Source organism: Rhinolophus sinicus, linkage group LG03 (assembly GCF_036562045.2).
Source record: "Rhinolophus sinicus isolate RSC01 linkage group LG03, ASM3656204v1, whole genome shotgun sequence".
In the NCBI taxonomy this organism is placed as follows: Eukaryota; Metazoa; Chordata; class Mammalia; order Chiroptera; family Rhinolophidae; genus Rhinolophus; species Rhinolophus sinicus.
Window position 1 is genome coordinate 148,131,259 of NC_133753.1, and position 21,273 is coordinate 148,152,531.

Sequence of the window (21,273 nt, forward strand, 5' to 3'; positions counted from 1 at the left end):
CATTCGCCTTACTCACCTGATCTGGCCCCCAATGACTTCCTTTACCCAAAGATAAAGGAAATATTAAAAGGAAGACATTTTGATGACATTCAGGACATCAAGGGTAATATGACGACAGCTCTGATGGCCATTCCAGAAACAGTTCCAAAATTGCTTTGAAGGGTGGACTAGGCGCTGGTGGCTGGTGTCGGTGCATAGCTTCCCAAGGGGAGTCCTTCGAAGGTGACGGTAGTGATATTCAGTAATGAGGTTATGTAGCACTTTTTTTTCTAGGATGAGTTTGTGGACTTGTCATACCTCGTATGTAAAAACCAGGGAAATCTGAGTAAGATTTGTAATTTAGTTAATAGTGTCAAGTGCTTCTGCATAGGTCAAATAAGGTGAGGACAATGGATTCAGCAACATGAAGGTTACCATGACCCTAAAAAGCAGTTTCAGCAAAAGGGTGTGTGTGAAAGCCTTATTGCAGTGGGTTCAGTTGAAGAGTGAATGGAAGAGGGCGACTGGATGGCTCAGTTGGTTAGAGCACAAGCTCTTAACAACAAAGTTGCTGGTTCGGTTCCCACATGGGATGGTGAGTTGCGCCCCCTGCAACTAAGATTGAAAACAGCCACTGGACTTAGAGCTGAGCTGTGCCCTCCACAACTAGATTGAATGACAGCAACTTGGAGCTAATGGGCCCTGGAAAAACACACTGTTCCCCAATATTCCCCAATAAAAAAAGAAAAAGAAATGTTGGCAATGGTAGAACAGTTTTTGGATCTTTCTGAACTCCCATATAAAACTGGAACTAGATAGCACAACCATAACCTATGGACAATTACAACAAAAAGTAGTGAACCCCAAAGCACAGGTGGGATGGATGAACCATCAAATGCCAGAAGCCTGAACAGCATCTATCTGGGAAGAAACGGGGGATGGGGATAGGGTGGGAGCAGCAAATGACAAATTCATAGAGACAGAAAGCACATGGTGGTTTCGAGGTTGGTGTGAGGGCAAAATGAGGAACTATTTAATGGGTACAGAATTTCAGCTTTGCAGGATAAAAACAGATCTGGAACTTGGTTGCACAACAATATGAATGTACTAACACCACTGACTGTACAGTTAAAAAGGTTAAGGTGGTACATTTTATGTTAAGTGATACACAAAATTTAAAAATTCAGGAAACTAATTTCATAAAAATGAGATTTAGAAGTATCCAGATGAAATCCTATATAAAGGTATTTTAACTAAAACAGAAGTACTTATTAATACTAAAGAAATTTTAAAAGATCTATATGTATGAAAGATAAAATCATAAATCAGAAGATTTACTGTTATGTCGTCAATTCTTCCCAAACTGATCTAATGACGCAATGCCATACCAATCTAAGGATTCACAAGTTAATTCTAAACTTTAAAGGGGAATGCAGAATACCTGGCATAGCCACACCTTGAAAAGGAACCATATTGGAGGACTCCCACTACCTTTCTTAAAGACTTACTCTAATTCTTGTATTTAAGAGTGTGTCACTAGCATTAAGAATAAGAAAAAGAAAGCAGGCCACAGGGGCTTTCAAGCCCAGAGAAGTCAAAAAGCTTGAGTTTTCATGTTTGTATTTTCATTCTCATGAATCACAATAGACTCTAAGAAGCTTAAGAGAGAGCTGATTAACATTTGAAGGCAGCATTTTGGAAAACACTACCAGGAGAACTTTAATTGTAAATATATCCAACAAAAGAGAGAAAAACAACATGTTTTTCAGTTTTTAAATTTATTAAGTACAGAGTTAACAAGTGTTGAATTTTCTACATAGGAGAAGACCAGTCAACCTAAGACGCTTCATAGAAAAATTAGCATTCAAAAAACAAATACAAACCCATAGTTGCCTTTGTGACTAAAGGGACAAAAACTATTTAAAAAGTTACCAAAACTCTAACTGAATCTGAGAACATTATAAATTTCAAACAGTAGATTTACCACACATATTACATTTTCAAATTCTAATATAGCAAAACATAACCACAAAATTTGGCTACAGCTAATTGTCTAAGAAAAGTTTTAAAAATTAACAGTTATGACTATAAAATTTTTGTAAATTTTTTTGCAAAATAAAAAAAAACCCTTAAAATTTTAATAAAGGAAACAATCCTTTTTAAATTTCTTATAAATAGCTCTCAAGACATATATTACACATCTGCTACAGCTTTCTTTACCTGAGAGAATTTCCCAGGATCCTTCACCCCAAAAGGATTACCTTAAAGAATTCTTCCATCATTTAATCACATAAATATGATTAAACTCTTACAGAAGTGGATTTGGACATATGTACTCTTAATCCATCCTTCCCCAATTAAATTTTTGCTGAAAGGATTTTGCTTTAAAACAACAACAAAAAAAACCCACCTCTTTGGTAAAAGCCAAATATTTCCCCCTTTCAAAATGAACACCTCTGCAAATGATATACTGAGGAAGGAAAAATAAAAGATCTTTAGAATGGCTAGCATTAGTTCAAAAGATCTGTGTAAACAGCTCTCCTGTCCTGTGAAATAAGTCTAAAACGAGAGAGCCCATTTTTGCCTGAAATGCAACATTAGATTAAAATGTCTGAGGCTTTATGAATATATTCAAGATGGCACGAAACATGGTGGCCTTAAGAACAAAGCCATAGGGAGTCACTGCTATCAGCAAATTAAGAAGAACATCCTACCTAGAAGTCCGTGAACCAATTGGCTCCTGTACTGTTCTTAATTAAGGAGGGCCCAGTGTTCTCTCTGGACACGCAGGGTCTTAGCCCAAGGTCACACCCTTCTTAGTTACAGAATGGACCTTCTTTCATTTCTAAGAGGGGTAGGACACGAATACACACCAAAACCAGATGCTATTCAGAAAGGCAGTCAAGGGAAAAAAAAGCCCAGGCAGCTTAAATACAGGCTCTTGAATTCCCTTTTTGTGGGTAACATGAAGCACCAATGGCAGTAAACTTCTAGTCAAAATTAAGTAAATACATACTTTTACAAAGGCAGAGGGTGACAATTGAGGGGGTGGGGGGGTGAGCATTACATAGAAGTCATCCATAACGAAGAAACCTCTGAGGAACTGGAAATAGTGTGGTGTGGGAACCCCCTGCTGGCTATTCCTGAAGGGCACCAGAACCCCATATCTCTAGTAACCCCACTTTCCCACAGCCCACATGAGAATAGTCCTTTGTACTACAAGAACTCCAAATACTTCTGGGGAACAATTCTTTCAAGCCATTTCCTAAGAAAATGTGAGGACAAAAGCAAAACCAACAAAAGTGAGACCCAGTTAGGACAAAAGTAGGGTGCCTGGAAAGGTTTTGATAGAAAAGTCTCTGGTCTTCAGTCAGGTGACACGTCTAGGTATGCAACAACACTCCTGGGAAGAATCCCTTCCCCCACTTAGTGTTTTTTTACTGACGGAAACGAAAGGGGGAAAACATTTCCAGGTTGGATGAACAGAAGAAATACACATATATCGAGTTTTAAAAGCTTCTTCAGCTTGTATTGCTAAAGGAGTCTGACCTGCAGCTTCTGGAAATGCACTTATAAAATCATGTACAAAAAGTTGTAGGAAGCAAGTCTATTATTTAAAAACGAATTTATCAAATGAGTACAATCATTATAGCAACTCAAAGCAACGGGCACAATTTTTCCAGTTTCTAGTATCACAATAGCACAATAATGTAGGTTCTTTAAACCTCTGAATGTTGACTCATCACCTGAGTATTGTTTATCACAATTAATTATAGTCAACTTCTTATTTATATGCCCACAGTCCTCAGGGTATATCCACATTTCTCTCAATCATTCAGATGAACTTGCTCAAATTCTTAGTTGAGAATAAAAAACCAGGAGAGTGTAACTACTCCTCTTGTGTCAGACCAAACTTTAGAAAGGAACTTCAGGCCACAAACCAAATCTTAAGCAACTGGAAAACATGGGTTGGCTGGGCAGGCTAAGGAAGGAAACTCCGAGGGCCCTGCCACTGGCCCTCTTTTGTGTTTCCCTGAGCTTCTTTCTGCAGGGGAAGAGAGCTAATAAAGGCCAGCCAAGGAATACAAAGCCTTGTCAGCTTGACCTTGACCTGTGAGGACCAGCTCTAAAGTCACACAGCTGGCTGCCAGACCCAGCAAGCAGGAAGAAAACATAAAACTCGTTGCTGATACATCCCCAGTTTTTGATCTGTCTTTTCTCATGATCTTTCCTAAAACCAATCTTGCTCGGAACCCCGTGTCACTGCACCAGACCCTGCAGTGGCCTCTGCCAGGGAGCTGCTTCTACACATACAATCACAATCCCTCAACCTGTCCCCAACCCACAGAGCTCCACTCCCACTGGCTTAATGGGGGCTGCACGTGGTGGCTATTCATGTTGTGACTCCATATCATTTTCGACTCCTGAGCACAAAAAACTCCTTGCCTAAAAAGAGAAATGCGATCAAGTTTACAAAACGAGGCTCTCACGTACACACATAATGAGTGCCTTTTAAAATCGAATCTCAGACATTGTTAATAAGGCAAGTTCCTAGAGGAATTCATCCACTGTATTTATCCCTTCTCCCCGCCTCTTTTCTTGGAAAGAGAGCAAAGGAGTAGAAATGAAGAATTTGACTAATTTCCCACACCGGCATTGTGGCACCCTGGAACCTCGCTTAGGTGGAACCCAATTCTGTCCAACCCACACAGTAGGGCACAGGCCAGTCTTTTCATCCTCAGACTCTCTCTGCCCGGGAATTTGAAAAGGTTCTTTTCATCCTGCATGAAATATTAACAGGAGTGTCCCCACTGTGTCTCCACTGGGGTCTCTAATGGACTTTCCACAAACTCTTCCCTGACTGAGAACATCAACACGGAAAATGGACATCTTCTCGGGCAACTGCCCAATGTCCCATCTCTGATGAGTATTACAAGTACATATTTTGGAAGTTTCTGTGGATGTTATTTATGGCTTCATTAAATACCCCCATCACCTACCTTTTCTTCTAAGTGTATTCAGTCACTTCTACCAGTTGTGTAATAGGCCTTACCTGGTCAGCCCTGTATGAGGTGCTACCTGTGATGCTCACCTCTGCAAATGTACTCCAAAACACCCGTAATGGACATCAACAGTGTGGCTGTGTGACAGATCTGTTTTACTTTTACGATTTCAAGGCCTCAAGGTGGAAGAGAAGGGGGTACGGGCTGCCCTTAACAACTGAAACAGTGGTGCATCAGGTTCCAGTCAAGAAGAAACTTTTCAGGTCCTAAAGTATTATTACTATTAATAGGACAAACAAGTAAAAACTATAGTTCTCCATCATTTAGACAAAACAACATGAATACTGCTCTGTAATCATGTGCATAACACCACAAGTCAGAGTCATCATTATTGCAGTAACTCGGATCAGGTAGTGATAATACGGTGGGGAATCACACAAGTGGTGATGGCAACTTGTGCTTTTTCACATTAATAACAAAGATGCTGAACCTAGGGAAGGATGAGGGGGAGGGTGACGGCAAAGAGTGCTCTCTGTGATTCCCAGCATCACAGCTTTGAAGGGAAATGGCTGGGGGCCAGGAGGAAGCCACACAAGGGAGGGGTTACAAACAGGTGCTTCCTCTTGTACCCTATAAATACCAGGGGCCTGTGAGCAGGGTCCTGCAGGTCAAGGTGTGGGAGAGGAGTCTGCATTCTGTCAGAGGCTGAAGGCTCAAAATTTTGGCATATTTTCTATTCCAAGCATAAAAACGATAAGTCATACAAGGTAAGTTTTTCTCCCTGTGAGAAGATGTCGTGCCCCAAACTGTTTTGGTAAAAACACGCAGAAGGAAAACACTAACCTAACTACTATCCCAGTTTTTAGGGGTAAGACACATACAAAATGTATTATCACTCATGATCAGCTTGGCTGAAAATTTCAGTTCTTCTGGGATAATGTGGTATTTTTGAATTTCAGAATTAAAAAGCTCATCAGGTGTTTTTCTTTTTGTTTTTTTTCCCCCCCTAAAAGCCTTTTCAGACACTCAAGCCGGCCAGGGGATGCCAGCTTTTCGCAAAGTGCCAGCCATTGCTCAGTGTCTTGGGAGACTTGTTCAAAGGATGTCATTTCCAGCCTGCAGAACCCAGGGGATTGCTCAGATCCTCACACATAGAACTGCCGAGTGGGACAGCAGAGGGGCGCAATCAGCGTGCACAGGTACAACAGCACACACATCCAGCAGGAGGCCATCTTCACCCAGAAGATGGACCAGCTCCCACTGAAGAAGGTTTCAATGTAGGCACTTTCATAGCTGTGGAAACAAGAGAGCCATCGGTGGTCAGGGCAGGAAGAGAACAGGGGAAGACAGGACAAGCTCTCTTTACTAAGTACCTCCCTGATTCTGCCCCCTCCAGCCTTTCTTTCTTTTTTTCTCCTAACAACGGAATTCATATATAATTCACACCCAACTAAAGTGTACAATTCAATGACTTTTATTATGTGCATTGGCTTGTGTAACCACCACCATGATCAATTGTAGAACATTCTCATCATCCTGCATCCTTTTGCTGCCTTCCCGTTCCTTTCCCTCCTCCCAGCCACGGCATTCACTAACCTACTTTTGGTTTCTACGGATTTGCCTATTCTGGACATTTTCATATGGAATCATGTGGCCTCTAGTGACTGGCTTTTTTCACTTAAAGTTTTCAAGGTTTATCCACGTTGCAGTATCAGTACTTTATTCCTTTATATTGCTGAGTAATAGTCCGTTGTATAGATATAGCACGTTTTATGTATCCGTCATCAGTTGACGGACATTTGGGTTGGTTCCCCTTTTTGGCTATTACCAGCGATGCTGCGGTGCACATTGTGGGCACTTTTTTGTGTGGACATACGTGCTTGTTCTTCTCTTGGGTATACACTTAGGAGTAAATTGCCAGATCATATAAAAACTCCATGTTTAACATTTTTGAGGAACTGCCGAAGTGTTTCCTAAAGTGGCTGTACCATTTCACAATCCTACCAGGAGTGTAAGAGAGTTGCAATTTCTCCATATCCTCAAGAACACTTGTAATTATCTGCCTGACTGATTAGAGCTCCCTCCATCCTTTCTTAAGCTTCCCAAGCCAAATTTTTCCATGAATTCTCAAACATCACTGGGAAACATTAGATGCTCCCTCTCCACCTTCTCCCTCAGGAGGATGTTTGGGAAGAATCTCCTTAGTGAAGACTTTCCCCATCATTCTGTTTGAAACTGCCGCCCCCTACCATCCCCAACCCCACGAGGTGCTCTGATTCCTCTTCCTCATTTTATTTTTCTCCCCAATAGTCATCACTATCTGACACACTGTATTAGATTTGGATCATGGTCTGTCTCCCTCATTAGAATGTAAGCCCCGCCTCCTAGAACAGCGTGGCACATGGGAACACTCAAATATTTGTTGAATGAATGAATAAAAGAAAGCACAATGACCCTCAACGTCTATCCTATGTATATCCTAACTTACAGCAAATTATGACCCAAAAGAAACTTTGCATCAGTCAAAGAACAATCCAGAAAGAATCTGTATGATTCAAAAGGATCTCCATGTAGTGACAGGGAAAGTCAGGCCCATCATGTACTGCCAAGTTAAAAACAAACAATCAAACAAAACCCTCAAGGGAAATATATGTAATCACGTTTATGTTAAAAAAATACTTAGACTTGTAAATGCATAGAAAAGGAATGAAAGGACACATATCATATTGTTGCACTGATTATGGGGGTGGTTATCATTGATACTTTTGATATTTCCACGTTAGCTTTTTAAAAAGATGTTTTAAACTTCTGTAATGAAAGTGTAAAAAAAAAAGCACAAACAAAATACAAAATAGAAAAGGTATTTTCTTTTTCTTAAAAGCAGATCATTACTTAAGAATTCCAAGTGCTTTTTCCATTACTATTCCTATGTTTTTCAAGACTGTCCATATGCAGTTAACCTTCCTTTTTTAAAAGGGGCAGCAAGCAGCTTCCAAGGTTAAAAGCATGCTGATCGACTGTCAGGAACTCAGGACTGTTTCTGTAAAGGTGAGTACAGTTTGACTTGAAGAGTTCAGTTGACTCTAGGAGATCTGACCCATACTTCAGCGCCTTGAATAGGACCCAAGCTGCTTTTTTAAAGACTGCCCCTTCTACAGTGTCTAAGGTAATGAGCCACTCACTTGAACCAGTTGGTGACGGTCATCATCACATAAAGGGACGCCAACAAGAACACGAAGTGGAAATAGGAATAGCTATAGACGGTGCTTCTCTTCTCGTCATAAATAACCCCTGGTCCCTCTTTCATATTCTTCTGCTCTTCACTGTCTGTGAACCACAAAGCCAGCACAAGTTCAATGACTGAACACACGCACACTTACCATTTTAGCAGCAACACACTTACTCATGGCCACCCCAGTGCCCACTGAGTAGAAAAGATGTCAAAAGCCATTTGTACACTCAGGCATTTTTCATCTGCGCCATAAGCACAAAGCCCCCACCCCATCCCAAAACCCTTTTTTAATAGGATGAGTTACCTAACATCCCATTTATTTTAACAGAGCATAAGAGAGCCCTTGAAAACACAAAACTTATTATAAGCTCAGAAGAAAGTGAAAGAGAGTAGACCAGGAGTTCTCAAGGCCCTGGGATCCCCCAATCCAAGGAGAAAATAAAGTTGAAGGGAAGAAATGGTCCAAAACAAGATGTCAGGACCTCTTCATGTTTTCCAAATTTTCATTCCTTTAAAAAAATGTACTTTCTGCTTCACTAAATCTCACTGTATAACTTAAATATGAGTCAGAATACTAGACTAATTTCTCACTTGCCAGAATACTAACACAAACAAACAAAACCCACCAACCCTTTGAGAATAACATGAAAAGTATATAAACAGTAAACCAGCTTCGTAATGAAAGTTTCCCCTTTACCATTCAAGTTATTTGTACCTGACTCCCAAATGCCCACAGACTAGAGCTAGAGGTCTTCAGGGTCACACACAGATATACAGAAGGAAAGATCTCTACTTACCCTCTCCATAGGGACTGAAGCAAAAGCAACACCGAGCTACCTGGGAGAGCAAAGGCAACAGTCAGGCGGCTTGCTTTCTGCTTTTTCTCTCCACATCACTAAAGCACTAAGGGCCACCTGCGTGCCAAGCCTTCTCCGTTTGAATTACATCCCAGGCCCTGAACTGCACACTTTATCCCTTCAGGTTTTGACTAAGCATCTGATCTTCTCAGATGCTCTGGGTGCTAGTGATAGGAAATACAACGGACATGGAGGTGAGCCACCAGATCCACTCCAAAGGTGCACACTTACTGCTCAGCTCAGCTACTGCGAGTGATGTGAGCAGTTTCTTTCTTTCTTCCTTTTTTAATCATTCTTTTTTTAAAAAATAAAATTTATGGGATGACAACGGGATTACATAGGTTTCACGTGTACAATTCTGTAATACATCATCTGTATATCACATTGTGTGTTCACCACCCAGAGTCAGTTCTCCTTCCATCACCATATGTTTGACCTCATTTACTCTCATCTACCACCCTCTCTCCCTTTACCTTCTTGCGAGAGGTTTCTAGTGGCAACTTCCAGGCTTTGCCCCAGAGCCAGAGTCGCCTTTCCTGAGAGCAAGCCCTTCCTGGACAACCCAAAGGAATGACTGCCCCCAGCAGGGGTGTAAAGGAGCAGCCACTAGCCCCTGGAGGACAGCTCTGATGGGCCATATCTGCCCTGGAAAACTTGTGCATGGGGTCAGCAGAGATTTGTCCAGCCTGCCGTGCCCTTCGACATCACTCTCGGCCCAATCTGCCCCCTTCCCCTTCCACTTATGTTGATCTCTAAATAAATACCCTGCATAGCACACTCTGCCTGGATGGCTGCCTCTGGAAAACTCAACCTGAAACACAAAGTGGTAAGACAAGGTCATCGCTCTCACGGAGCTCACTCCTGGCGCTTTGCTCTAATGGCTACTTCATCCCATCTTCTCCGATCTCTGAGGCTGGGATAATTATCCCATTTACACTGAGGAAACTGAGGCCAGGCAGGTTCAATTACAGACCTGAAGTCATACAACTAAGTTAGTGACAGAGCTGGGACATGAATGCAGGCTGGGAACTCCAAGGTCCATGAGTCACAAGAAATAATAGGTAGCATGTGATATCTAGGAAACGGTAGAGCCAACGGTAAAGCTAAGGGAGGTGGAAGCAGGAGGCTTACCTACATTTCCTATTAAAATTAGGCTGCTGAATTGGCGGCCTCCATGGAGGCCGGGATACTGGGGACAGAGATGGGAGGGATGCTTTCCTTTGAAGAGTCTTTGGTACCTTTCAAATTTCCTATCATGTTTCTGACCTACTCGAAACAAACTTAATTTAAAAAATATCAAGTTGTGAAAAACGTGATTCCAGAAGGACTCTGGTAAACAAATAAGAAACACTACATGTACCAAGACAGTCGGGGAAGGGCTGGGTCCTTGGCCCTTTCTGGCTGTTATTTTTACTACAAAGAACAGAGCGCCCAAGGACAAGGACATGGGAGCTTGAGCCTTTGTCCCATTTATACACCTCAAGGCCACGTCCTCTTTTCCCTCCTACATCAAAGGATACTTGTAATAGAGGGACTGGCCTTGACGGATCAATTGATGGAATCTTGGATCAAGTGACACAGTCTGAGATTCACAGATTCATTCAGTGGGCCCAAGACATTGCATGCTGGGGTCCTAGCTCTTTTGAAGCTTAAGTTACCACAAGAAACTACTCTTTCCAAGGTGTATCCTGTGAAACGTGATGCAAGGAGCGTAAACCAACCTCCATCCCGCATGCTCTCCACTTCAGAAATAAACAGGCACTTTTTCCTTGGAATGAGAAGAAAAACATCCTCCCTTAAATCTAACCTAGAGACTTGCTGTTCTTTGCACTTTAACTCTGTATACAATGGGGATATTGAAACCATAATGGTACAACCTCAGCAGGTGGTTACCCAGTTGGTGGTGAGAACAAACGCTTGCCTTCTAGAGACCATTCTCTTCTGTATAATAGCAGTAACCTATTCAGACTCAGCACGGTTTTCTCATTTTTTAAGTGACAGAAAGAGCTGGTGAATGATGCTGGCAGACTGACAACCCTTCATAATAGTTCACTCTCTCCAGGTCAGGTGCAGGGAAGACCATCCCCAGAGACCCAGCTGCAGAATAAAGCGCCCATCAGATACCAGAGCTCTTCCATCCCGGGAAAGCTATTAGGATGCAGCCAGGGCCGGATGCCAGGCAGGGTCACCAGCAGGGCCAGGAGACAGCAGCTGAGATCTTGGGCAGCAGTAGCTGGGAACAGGCTCTGGAGCCAGAGTGCACGGTTTACATGCGGGCAAACCAAATGTTTAAATGACTGTTTCTGTTTTAACCCCTCTGCAAATAGAAAAAACCCTCACTGGGTTTTTATGAAGATTAAATGAAAAGACATGTTACACCTAGGACAATGCCTGGCACATAGCAAGTGCTGTAAGTCTTAGGCATCACTGGAATCTCCCATTCTTTCCATTCCTGGGGACGGGGCGGAGTTTTCTGCTGGCTGCCTCCGTCTGGGGAGACCTTTCCAGATCTTGGTAAAAGTTCCTCTAAGGACCCCAGAAAGACTTTTACATAAATAATAAAATAAAACATTCTGTTGACCGATAGGCATCTGCCAACCACCATGATTTTTTGGATACTTATTGTTCACAATTCTTTACCCAATGAAATGCCCACCTGATGGAACTGATTCACTTAAAAAAGCTAACGTATAGGCACTACTCAGCAGTGTGGCATAGAGCAGACGCTGGTTCCTTCCTTTCTCCATCTTCTCTCCTTCAGAACAGCTATTACATAACCTCATAGTTGTGCTATGTATAGAGGGCAGACTGGTGTAAAATAGAGGAAAGGACTAGAAGTCTGTCTGTCTGTCTTTCTCTCCATTATGACAGAGGAAAAGAGCAAAGGCCAGCCTGACAAAGTCTCTCTGGTGGGGAGGTGGGCAGAAGGACGCCACACAAGAGGCCCATTTTGTTGGAGGAAAATCAAGGATTCATTTTAAGCCTATAGTATACACAGGAAATTTCTTTTTCTGTGCAAAAATTGTGTTCTTTCCAGAAGAAAAATGGGATCATGGAATGCGTATCGATAAAAATGCTAATAAGCATAAAAAGCTTTCCTGAAACATGGGTCTTCTGAGATGAAGCAGGATGAGAAAGAAATGAACTTACCTCCAGTTCCGGAGCTGCATATCGCCCCTGCAGGGCATCAGAACTCGATCTTGTTGTCGATGTCAAACTAGAAAATAAACAGAAAGGTCAGCAGAGCATATTAACGTGTTATATCACATCAAAGGAAGGGCAGAGCTGTTTGACCAATGCTGCAGAGTCTCACCAAACCTACAGTTCTTGCTGCTTAAATAAAGGTAGTCTATTTTTCTATTAAAGACACATTTATTCAGTGTCATGATCAGACTACTACATTTAGCAATCAATAGCATGGGTGCAAAAAAAAACACACATTAAAACCTTTTGTTGGAATGCTTTGCACTTTTCATAGTACAGAAACTAAAATAACATGTTATACAATTAGTCAAATACAGTCCTCGAGTTTTTTGCCCATACATACATGAGTATTGTCTAAAATGTGTCTTCTTTGTAGTAGCCAGGCCCTGCCACCACTGTGCTCGGCTGAGCTCACAAATCTGTTGTAACCTGTAGCTTCCCTGTCACTTCTCTGGCTCTCCTCTCCTGCTAAGCTTTGTTTCCTGGCAGTAATTACCTTCTGCCACTGCCATAGCTACTGCTGCTGCTGGAACAGCCATAGCCACCTTGGTTTTGTGGTTTGGTAAAGTACTGGCCTCCACCACTATCGGGGCCAGAGCTTCTGCCTCTAAAGTCTCCTCGTTTCATGGGTCCACAATTTGAAGATTGGTTGTTGTCATTGCCAAAATCACTGTAGCTTCCGCCGCCTCCAACATTGCTTCCATCACTACTAAATCCATGATAGCCCTCCCCACTGCACCATATCATTCATCAACACGACTGCCTCCAAAGCCACCTTGACCACTGACGTCTCCTGCACGACCAAAGTCATTCTCACCAAAACCACCTACTCAACCACCACTGAAGTTTCCAGAACCACTTTGACCTCTTTGGCTGGAGGAAGCACTAGCCATCTCTTGCTTAGATAGGGCTTTCCTTACGTCACAGTTGTGGCCATTCACAGCATGGTGTTTCTGAATGACAGGCTTGTCTACAGATCATGGTCATCAGAGGTGACAAAAGCAAAGCCTCTCTTTGCCACCGCCTTGGTCAATCATGATTTCAATGACTTCGATGTTCCCACGCTGCTCAAAATCATCTCTTAGGTCGTCATCTTCAGAGTCTTCTTTAATACCACCGACACAAATCTTTTTCACAGTGAAGTGGGCACCAGGTCTTTGAGAATCTTCTCGAGATAGCCCTCTTTGGTCCCGCAACTCTTCCACCCGCCTCGTGTGGCCTTGCTTTCATGGCTGCACCCACCTCCTCCACAGCGGCATAGGTGACAAACCCAAAGCCTCTGGAGCACTTGGTGTTTGGGTCCCTCATCACCACTGCTCAGAATGGCTCAGGCTCATCGGTTGTTTCAAAGCTCAAACCTCCAGTGAAGGGCTTCTGCAGCTGTTCAGGCTCCTTGGGAGACTCTTAGACATGACGACGGCGGGAAGGGAGACTAACGATGCTTCCTCGGAGGCGTCCACCCACAGAAAGCAAAGGTAGTCTAATTTTAATATCCACTTTTTTCTAAAACTAGCTGACCAATTCTATAGTTGATGTCTTTTTACATGGATTGTATTAGATCATTTTATGCAGAGAGACGTGTGTAGGTAAAGAAATAAGATGTCTTGTGGTCCTCTTAGCTTAGCTTTTCACTGTTGGATTTTGCCTCTCCTCCCTCAAATAACAAAATAATTTTCTAATTTCACTTTTATTGTTTGCCTCCCTTTGACTAGTCTCACTTAGAAGAGATCAGAAGCAATGAAAAAACCCAGAGATGGCAATAAAAAACAAGGGCATGAAAAGCAAAGGTCAGATGGCAGATTAGGCAAATGCTATGCCTACTGCATCCCAGGATTACACCAAAATTACAACTAAATTATAGAACAATCAACCTCAACAATCATCTGAAGACTAGCTGAACAGAACCCCTATAACTAACGATATAAAGAGGCCCCATCGAGACTGTATAAATAAATGAATAAATAATAAATAAATAAATAAGAAAAGGTCATAGTTATTTATTGTGATAATGGGCCTGTGACAGAACAGGGTTTTCTGTTTAGAAGTTCAAAATGGAGTAGCTGTCAGTGTGATTAAAAAAATTCTTTCTGCCACTTTCTCCATGACTTGAGAAGTAAAATGTTATAAAATTTGCCTTCCAGGGGTAAAAAGGAGGCATTTCTTTTTCCTTGGGAAAAAAAGGGGCAAACATTTTAAACAAACAGAAATATATATAATACGTAGGCTTATACAGCTAACTGAGTAAGTTCATTTAGCAAATATTTGCTGAAGGCCTGCCATGTGTCAGGCCCTGTTCTAAGCAGTGACTCAATGCAAAAGACAATCCCTACCATCATGCAGCTTACCTGCTATCCTGGAGGTGGGCAGGTATGTGTGGGGGTGTTGGTTAGTGGAGAGGCAGGAATTAACACTCTTTTCAACCCAATAAACCACATGAGGCAACACTGCCTTCTCTGCTCATTCTTATCCTCTTTCCCAAGGAGAAGAGATCAATGAGATGCAAATAACGATAAAAAGCCTTCCCTCTAAAAAGGTCCTCTGCGATCCAAGCGCACTGCTTCCTTTGCGGTCCACTCAAGACCAATAGCATCATTTGTATTTCAGCTTTGAACAATGGATGCTAATCAGGGCCCTCTCCACTCCCATCTCCTGACTTGGGTACAAACACTTCCCAATGGCTCTGCACCCAAGAAACATATGCCTTGCTCTTAAATTTAAGAGTGTGATATATTTTGTGCATATGAATTATGATTTAATACATATATAGTTTCCATGGGGGGAAGAGAACTTTTAATTTTAGAAAGAGATCCAGTATCTGGAATTTTCATCTAAAAGATAACGTCTACTCTTTCTTTCTTTTTTTAAAAACTTTTTATTTATTTAAGTGTGTTTTTTCCAGGACCCATCAGCTCCAAGTCAAATAGTTGTTTCAATCTAGTTGTGGAGGTCGCAGCTCACAGTGGCCCATGCGGGGATCGAACCAGCAACCTTGTTGTTAAGAGCTCCGCGCTCTAACCAACTGAGCTAACCGGCCTCCTCCCATATAATGTCCATTCTTTAAAGGGGACAGAATAAACATGCCATTTTATAAATACTTTGCAATAAAATGGTTTCAGAAAAATAAAGCTTTTGATTCTGGCACCTCTGCATCTTCACTTCCACCATCAGAAAGCACTACTGTTCTTATCTGTCAAAGTACCTTTATTCCATTCATCATTAGTGGCATGTGACTTCCACAAGTAGATGTTACCGTAAAATATACTGAGTCATGGCCTTTCCCTACAAAACATTCTTCTTGGAATTATCAAGAAAATATGGTGTTTAGAAGTTCTTAGAAAGCATGGGCAATTCCTGCTGTCTGTATTCTGGCTATTACTGACCGATCTTTTTGGTCAACACAAGACAAGTTGCTGTAAAACAATTCCCGGATTATCCATAACCTCTTGTCTTCTAGGGCTAAAGTACGAATGACTGTAAGCAAAACTTCCTGTGGGGGTGGGGGACAGAGGGTGGAGGAGACTTAACAGTTTTTCGTTGGGATAATGCTAACCATACAAAGAATGTCCAGTGCACTAAGCATGTTTGCTATATCTGGTCCCCAGTCACAAAAAAGCCAGCAGGGACTTAAGTCATTGTGACAAACGAAAAAGATAAGATGCCTCCCCCGCTACCCTTGCCGTGCCCAGAGCCTCTGCCATATTGGCAGAGTGATTTGAAACACAGGTGGCCCTCTGCATCTGCTTCAGTCGCTTCCAGAACTGGCAAAATGCCCCCAGATTACAGAAAATCTCTAAAAAAACATGTCCAGATTTCCCCATTGGAGAGCATGGATTCTGCTCCCCTGACAAACTTACAGGGTGGCCCTTGATAGATCCCATGACTGTTCCCAGTTTTTGGGTGATGAAGTTCAGTTATGTCCCCACTGTACCATGTAAGGTGACTCAGCTCCTAAAGGAGACCAGAGTCCTACCTGGGCTGGGGGCAGGCCTCAACATGCCCGATGCACAGCCATGAAAATTTCTAGCTGGTAGCTTAGGAAGTGGCAGGATCCCCAAAATAAAGATACAACCCCCCCTTTTGCTTACATAAGAGTAGCATGCCCAGAAGGCCCAGAACACACCAAAAAAAGATACTCTTCCTTGATTTACCAGCTTTTCTCTAAGCCAGTCTTCTCTCCAATGCTATCTTACCAACCTTGTACCTATTTTCACATGGTTTGCCACATTGTTGTGAATGTCCCATTCTGCACTAGCAAGCTGTATGAATGACATTTAATATTCTTAGTTTTTCCAGTTTTGTATTCAATTTTAGTTATGCTTAAGAGAAAACATATTTATTATTTAAGTTGTCTAGGAATTTGAAGTAGCCAGGGACATGTTTTATAGCACAAACACCTCCCAGTAACTGTAATTATGCGAGTCATCTGGTTTATCTTTCTACCTCAGTGAAGAACAAACCTTACTTCAAGCCAACACAGAGAAAAAAAATTGACCTGTCTACAAATATCCCACAAAGGAGACTTGAGAAAAGGTTTCCTGAAATTGGGGGTAGAGAGCTACAGGAATAGGCTCCAGGCCTCAGTTTCCTTTTATGTCCAAAGAGGGGATTGAATTTGATTGACTCCAGGATCCTGTCCAGTCTGACAGCTTGAACTTGAAACCCACAGAATAACAATGTCAAAGTCCAGAGACGAGGAGGGAATGAAGGAATAGTTGGGGGAGGCTGGGATCTAGGCCTACAGGGGATGTGGAGAAAATCGGCCTATAGAATGAGCCATTAGGGAACTCCTGCACGGGGTTCAAGTTGTGACTCTTCTTCACAGCAGTAATGCCTGGGTGCAGTGGAACGAGCTTCTCGAGCAAGGCTCGCAGTCAGAAAACCAGGGAGTGGGTTTTGGCTGAGCCCTTCTTCCAAGCTGAGACAGCCAAGAGTAAAATATATCCAGTGTGTCAGAAGCAGGACTTAGAACAGAGAACCAGAAACTGAGATGGAGGTCACCATAATGAGAGCTCCCTGAAGAAGCGTGGGAGGTGGATGGCTGGGGGTGAGGGGATGCTATGTTTAGGGAAAACTCTGAAGGTGAGGAGACAGCACGGTGAGCCTTCTACTATGACCTTACAGAAAAGTCAGCTCCAGCAATCTTGGACTTTCATTGAAAATGGGTGATTTTTTCCCTTTAATGTTCACACTATCCAGTCTTTTGACTTCCTACAATTTCTATCAAGAGCTTTAGATATTCCTGCAGTTGTATTCCAATGACAGTTTCCACCCAGCCTCTTTTCATAATATTGTCCAAACTTTCATTCCTCCTAGTATGGGAGGAAAACGTAAACCCTAGAAATCAAGATTTGAAAACTTCCTAATTGGGCCGCCTCCCCCCACTGGCAGCATTACTTTTCTTCAAGGCAATACTAGGCTTGAACTCATTTCCCAGTGAGCTCCAAGATGCTCGGCTATAAAATTCTCAAAGCTGACTCCTCCCGGAGCGGACTCCTCCTGAAGCTCCTAATGTGTGCTTCAGTGGGTAATTACGGCACATTAACCACCCAGGCACCCCCAGACCCACCCCACCCCACGCTGCCTGGTTACTCTGCATCTCCGCTTGGTGCAGCTGCTTTCCATCTCCTCATTCCACTGGGCACGAGGATTTTGCAGTGTAATTACTAGCATTCAGCAACAATGGTTACTGGCATCGAGACAGATTGTAAGTAGCAGCTGTCAGCTTTGAAAATTGTTATCTTTGGGGATTATCAGACTAGACCATACCAACCTCCACTACGGTGCCTTGAAATTCCAAATAAAGCCCATTTTATTTATCTCTCACTTAAGGGTGGCAGTGAAAATCTGACAGGGTGAAATTCCACGCTGTAAAATAATGCCATTGGTGGCACTTCCTTCAGCACACTAAGTAGCATTTTTTACCATCTTTCCTTTGGTTGGTTTACAGCAAATCCAAGCCCTGTTTTATCTGAGGGGTAAAAATTTTCTTTCATGTGTTATTAAGTAGCCAGCAACCCACACAAACATATGATTTTAGTCTTTCAAATATCTTTATAGTTTTTTTCTGATAATAAAAAGACAAAAGAAATGCTAGCTCAATGTAAAAATAATAATAATAAAACAGAAGAATAAGACTAAAAAATAAGTCACCAGTATTACAAGTTTGGTTTATCTCCTTCGAAGATTTTTTCTATATATGTAAACACAGCTACATTTTATTTTTAAAATGGAATATACTATATTTGAAGTTTAGTAACCTTTCTCCTCCCTTGATTTACCAATAGTATTTATATGCCAGTACAGGAAAAAAAACTGAGTGACAAATTAATTAGCCATGTTGCTGCCATTTCTCCCTAAAGCCCAACAATAATAACAGATTTAGGAAGGAAAAGCTTACTCAAAAAAGGAAGAGCTGAGAATCAGCATTCAAAACTTGGGTGCCCTTATGGTTTGCCTGAAAACATTCATTAACTTGGGCCCAAATCCTATCCATTGCTTTGTATATAGTAGACACTCAGTGGACAATTATGGAATTAGTGAAAATGAAAGGCCAGAAAATGGTGACCATGTGTGGAGGAGAGACTGTTCCATGATGTGACCACTGTCTGTCCTGCAAGCTGGGCCTGGGCCAGAATGGAAGTTGCTTTCTGCAAACCCTTCTTAGAGATTGATCGTAATTAACGTTCATTCTGACATAAATCGGCACTCCTCCCTGCCTCCTGCAACGCGCTGGTTCCTGGAACAGGTTGTTGTCCTGACCTGATTAAGCATGTAATTTCCAGTACCTGGTAGTATCCATGCACTAGTACCCATGACTATCCCCCCTTCACTCTATATACCGTGTTTCCCCAAAAATATGACCTAGTCGGACAATCAGCTCTAATGCATCTTTTGGAGCAAAAATTAATATAAGACCCAGTCTTATTTTACTATAATATAAAACCAGGTATAATGTAATATAATTAATATAATGTAGTACAACATAATATAAAATAAAACATAATAATATAATACAATACAATACTATACTATAACACCGGGTCTTATTATTAATTTTTGCTCCAAAAGACGTATTAGAGCTGATTGACCCGCTACGTCTTATTTTCAGGGAAACACGGTAATTCTTTGGCACCTACCAAGAGGTACAGGGATCCATTTTATCTTACAAACACCCAAGACATGCCTCGTATGTAAGTTTCCCTTAACAAACTCTATTAATTACCAGACAGGAGTGGCCAGCCTCTTTCTTTGGTCTTTCCTTGCCCTCTATTTATGGAGGTAGATGTTTCAGTCTGAGGGCTGTGACCTGGATCTGCACGTACTTACACCACGGTCCCTTCTGGTACAATGAGAATGTGTCCCTATGTCAGAAACAGACTGATAATCAATGTTACACAATCTTCATTATAATAACTACCTGCACCACCAGCAAGTAGCTATAGCTGGATGCGTGACTCTGAACAAGGACTTTATAAAACTTAGTTCTCTCGTCTCTAAAATGTCTATGTCTGCGGGTCCCTTTCTAGCATCAGGGGGTATTAGAAGCAGTAAGAGAAAATGACAGTGGGCTCAGAAAGAAGTTTTATTTATACAAACTACTGCCATCAGGATTGTTTAGTTTCAGCCAAAGGAAGATTTTAATATGCCTATAACAAGTTGAAATGTTTATACACTGAAACAAACAAAACATAAAACACAGAAGTAAAACCTAACCATGCATAAGGTTACTGTCAAAGGGAAGCTTAATTATCAGTGAAATATGTACCCAGAATAGGAAACGAATCATTTTTATCCTTTACTTTCCTCCCTCTGGCAATCTTTTAAAATTTTAAAGGTAGACTAAACCCCACCATGTGAAATACAGCCTGCTTCTATATCACACCTACTTTTGGAGAGCCTCCTGCCTTAACAGCATTGTGCATTTTAGTGTAAAAGAAAAGTTTCCTGTCTTTCCTGGATTGGGCACGAAATGACAGTATATTTAGTGCTTTATATCCTTTCCATCAACAGCAGGATGAATGGTATTTCCCTTGGATTAGAAAGCTGTCCAAACATTGTGGCACATACCATCTCTTCCTCACTTTGTGCTCCCTTACCCTCCAATAATGCTTTAGCAAGTAATCAACTGTCTTTTACAGGGTCGCAACATACCACATACTTATTTGATTTATCCCATATAAACACAAATAAGGCAATTGAAGTCCAAACACGTATTATTTCTATTATCCTTCTTCCTCAGATGGTATTTGTTTTGCTGCCTCATGGCTGCTGGAACTTATTTAAATTCTTCTCCTGTACTTTTTAAAGCCTGCAAAGATGGCCTCAGGTAACTCCTAAGACTTACCATGAATATAAGATGCACGCAAACAAGAGAGTGGTACCCAGTCCAGTAACCAAGTTTTCATCTCTGTACAGGTCCTGACCGAAGTCAGGCACACAGATCGTAACGTTCTTCCCATCACTACCTAGAACTTGTAAAGAAAAGGCAAAGTAGTCATAGTCAATTTAGAAAAGCCTGTCATAACTCACAAAAGCATTCATTTTTGGAAAATTCACGTAGCTTAGAAGAGTTTAGACTTTTCACTGGGAACTTCCACTCCGTAGTCTAACTCGACTCAGACTAGACTGCTGCTATTTCAAAGCACCCCTCTCCCAACTCAGAACCCTCTGAGAATAAGACCCTCATCAGATCCAGCTTAGTGCTAAAGGGTTCTTTAGTTCCGGGACCTTGTAAGAGTCTTACTCTTTTTCAGTACTATTCAAACAATAGTAAAAAGTAAACTTAGATCCATTTTTCAGTTATTTGGCAGCCTCTGAACAGAGATCATGTGTAGATAGATAATTGAGCACTCCCTCCATGTCTATCTTCTCTGCAGGAACGATGAGGGCACTCAACAGCCAAACGTGAACCAGCAGTATAACAGCTGTCTGACCGCCGTCTCCACCCACATGAGAATTCATTTTACTGCCAGTAATAGGATGGTTGTGACATCTTTCA

General features: G+C 41.8%; 1 protein-coding gene across 1 annotated transcript in view; it reads right to left on the minus strand.

The window, feature by feature from the left end:
* Positions 1 to 1,738: 1,738 nt before the first annotated feature.
* SERINC5 (serine incorporator 5) overlaps positions 1,739 to 21,273 on the minus strand; it is a 96,432-nt gene continuing 76,897 nt past the window's right edge. The window contains exons 8-12 of the mRNA XM_019728198.2: positions 20,620 to 20,746; positions 12,222 to 12,288; positions 9,012 to 9,051; positions 8,165 to 8,309; positions 1,739 to 6,275 (exon numbers count right to left, since the gene is read on the minus strand). Coding sequence (XP_019583757.1) covers positions 6,128 to 6,275; positions 8,165 to 8,309; positions 9,012 to 9,051; positions 12,222 to 12,288; positions 20,620 to 20,746 — 527 coding nt within the window. The 3' untranslated portion in view covers positions 1,739 to 6,127. The remainder of the gene's footprint in view (positions 6,276 to 8,164; positions 8,310 to 9,011; positions 9,052 to 12,221; positions 12,289 to 20,619; positions 20,747 to 21,273) is intronic.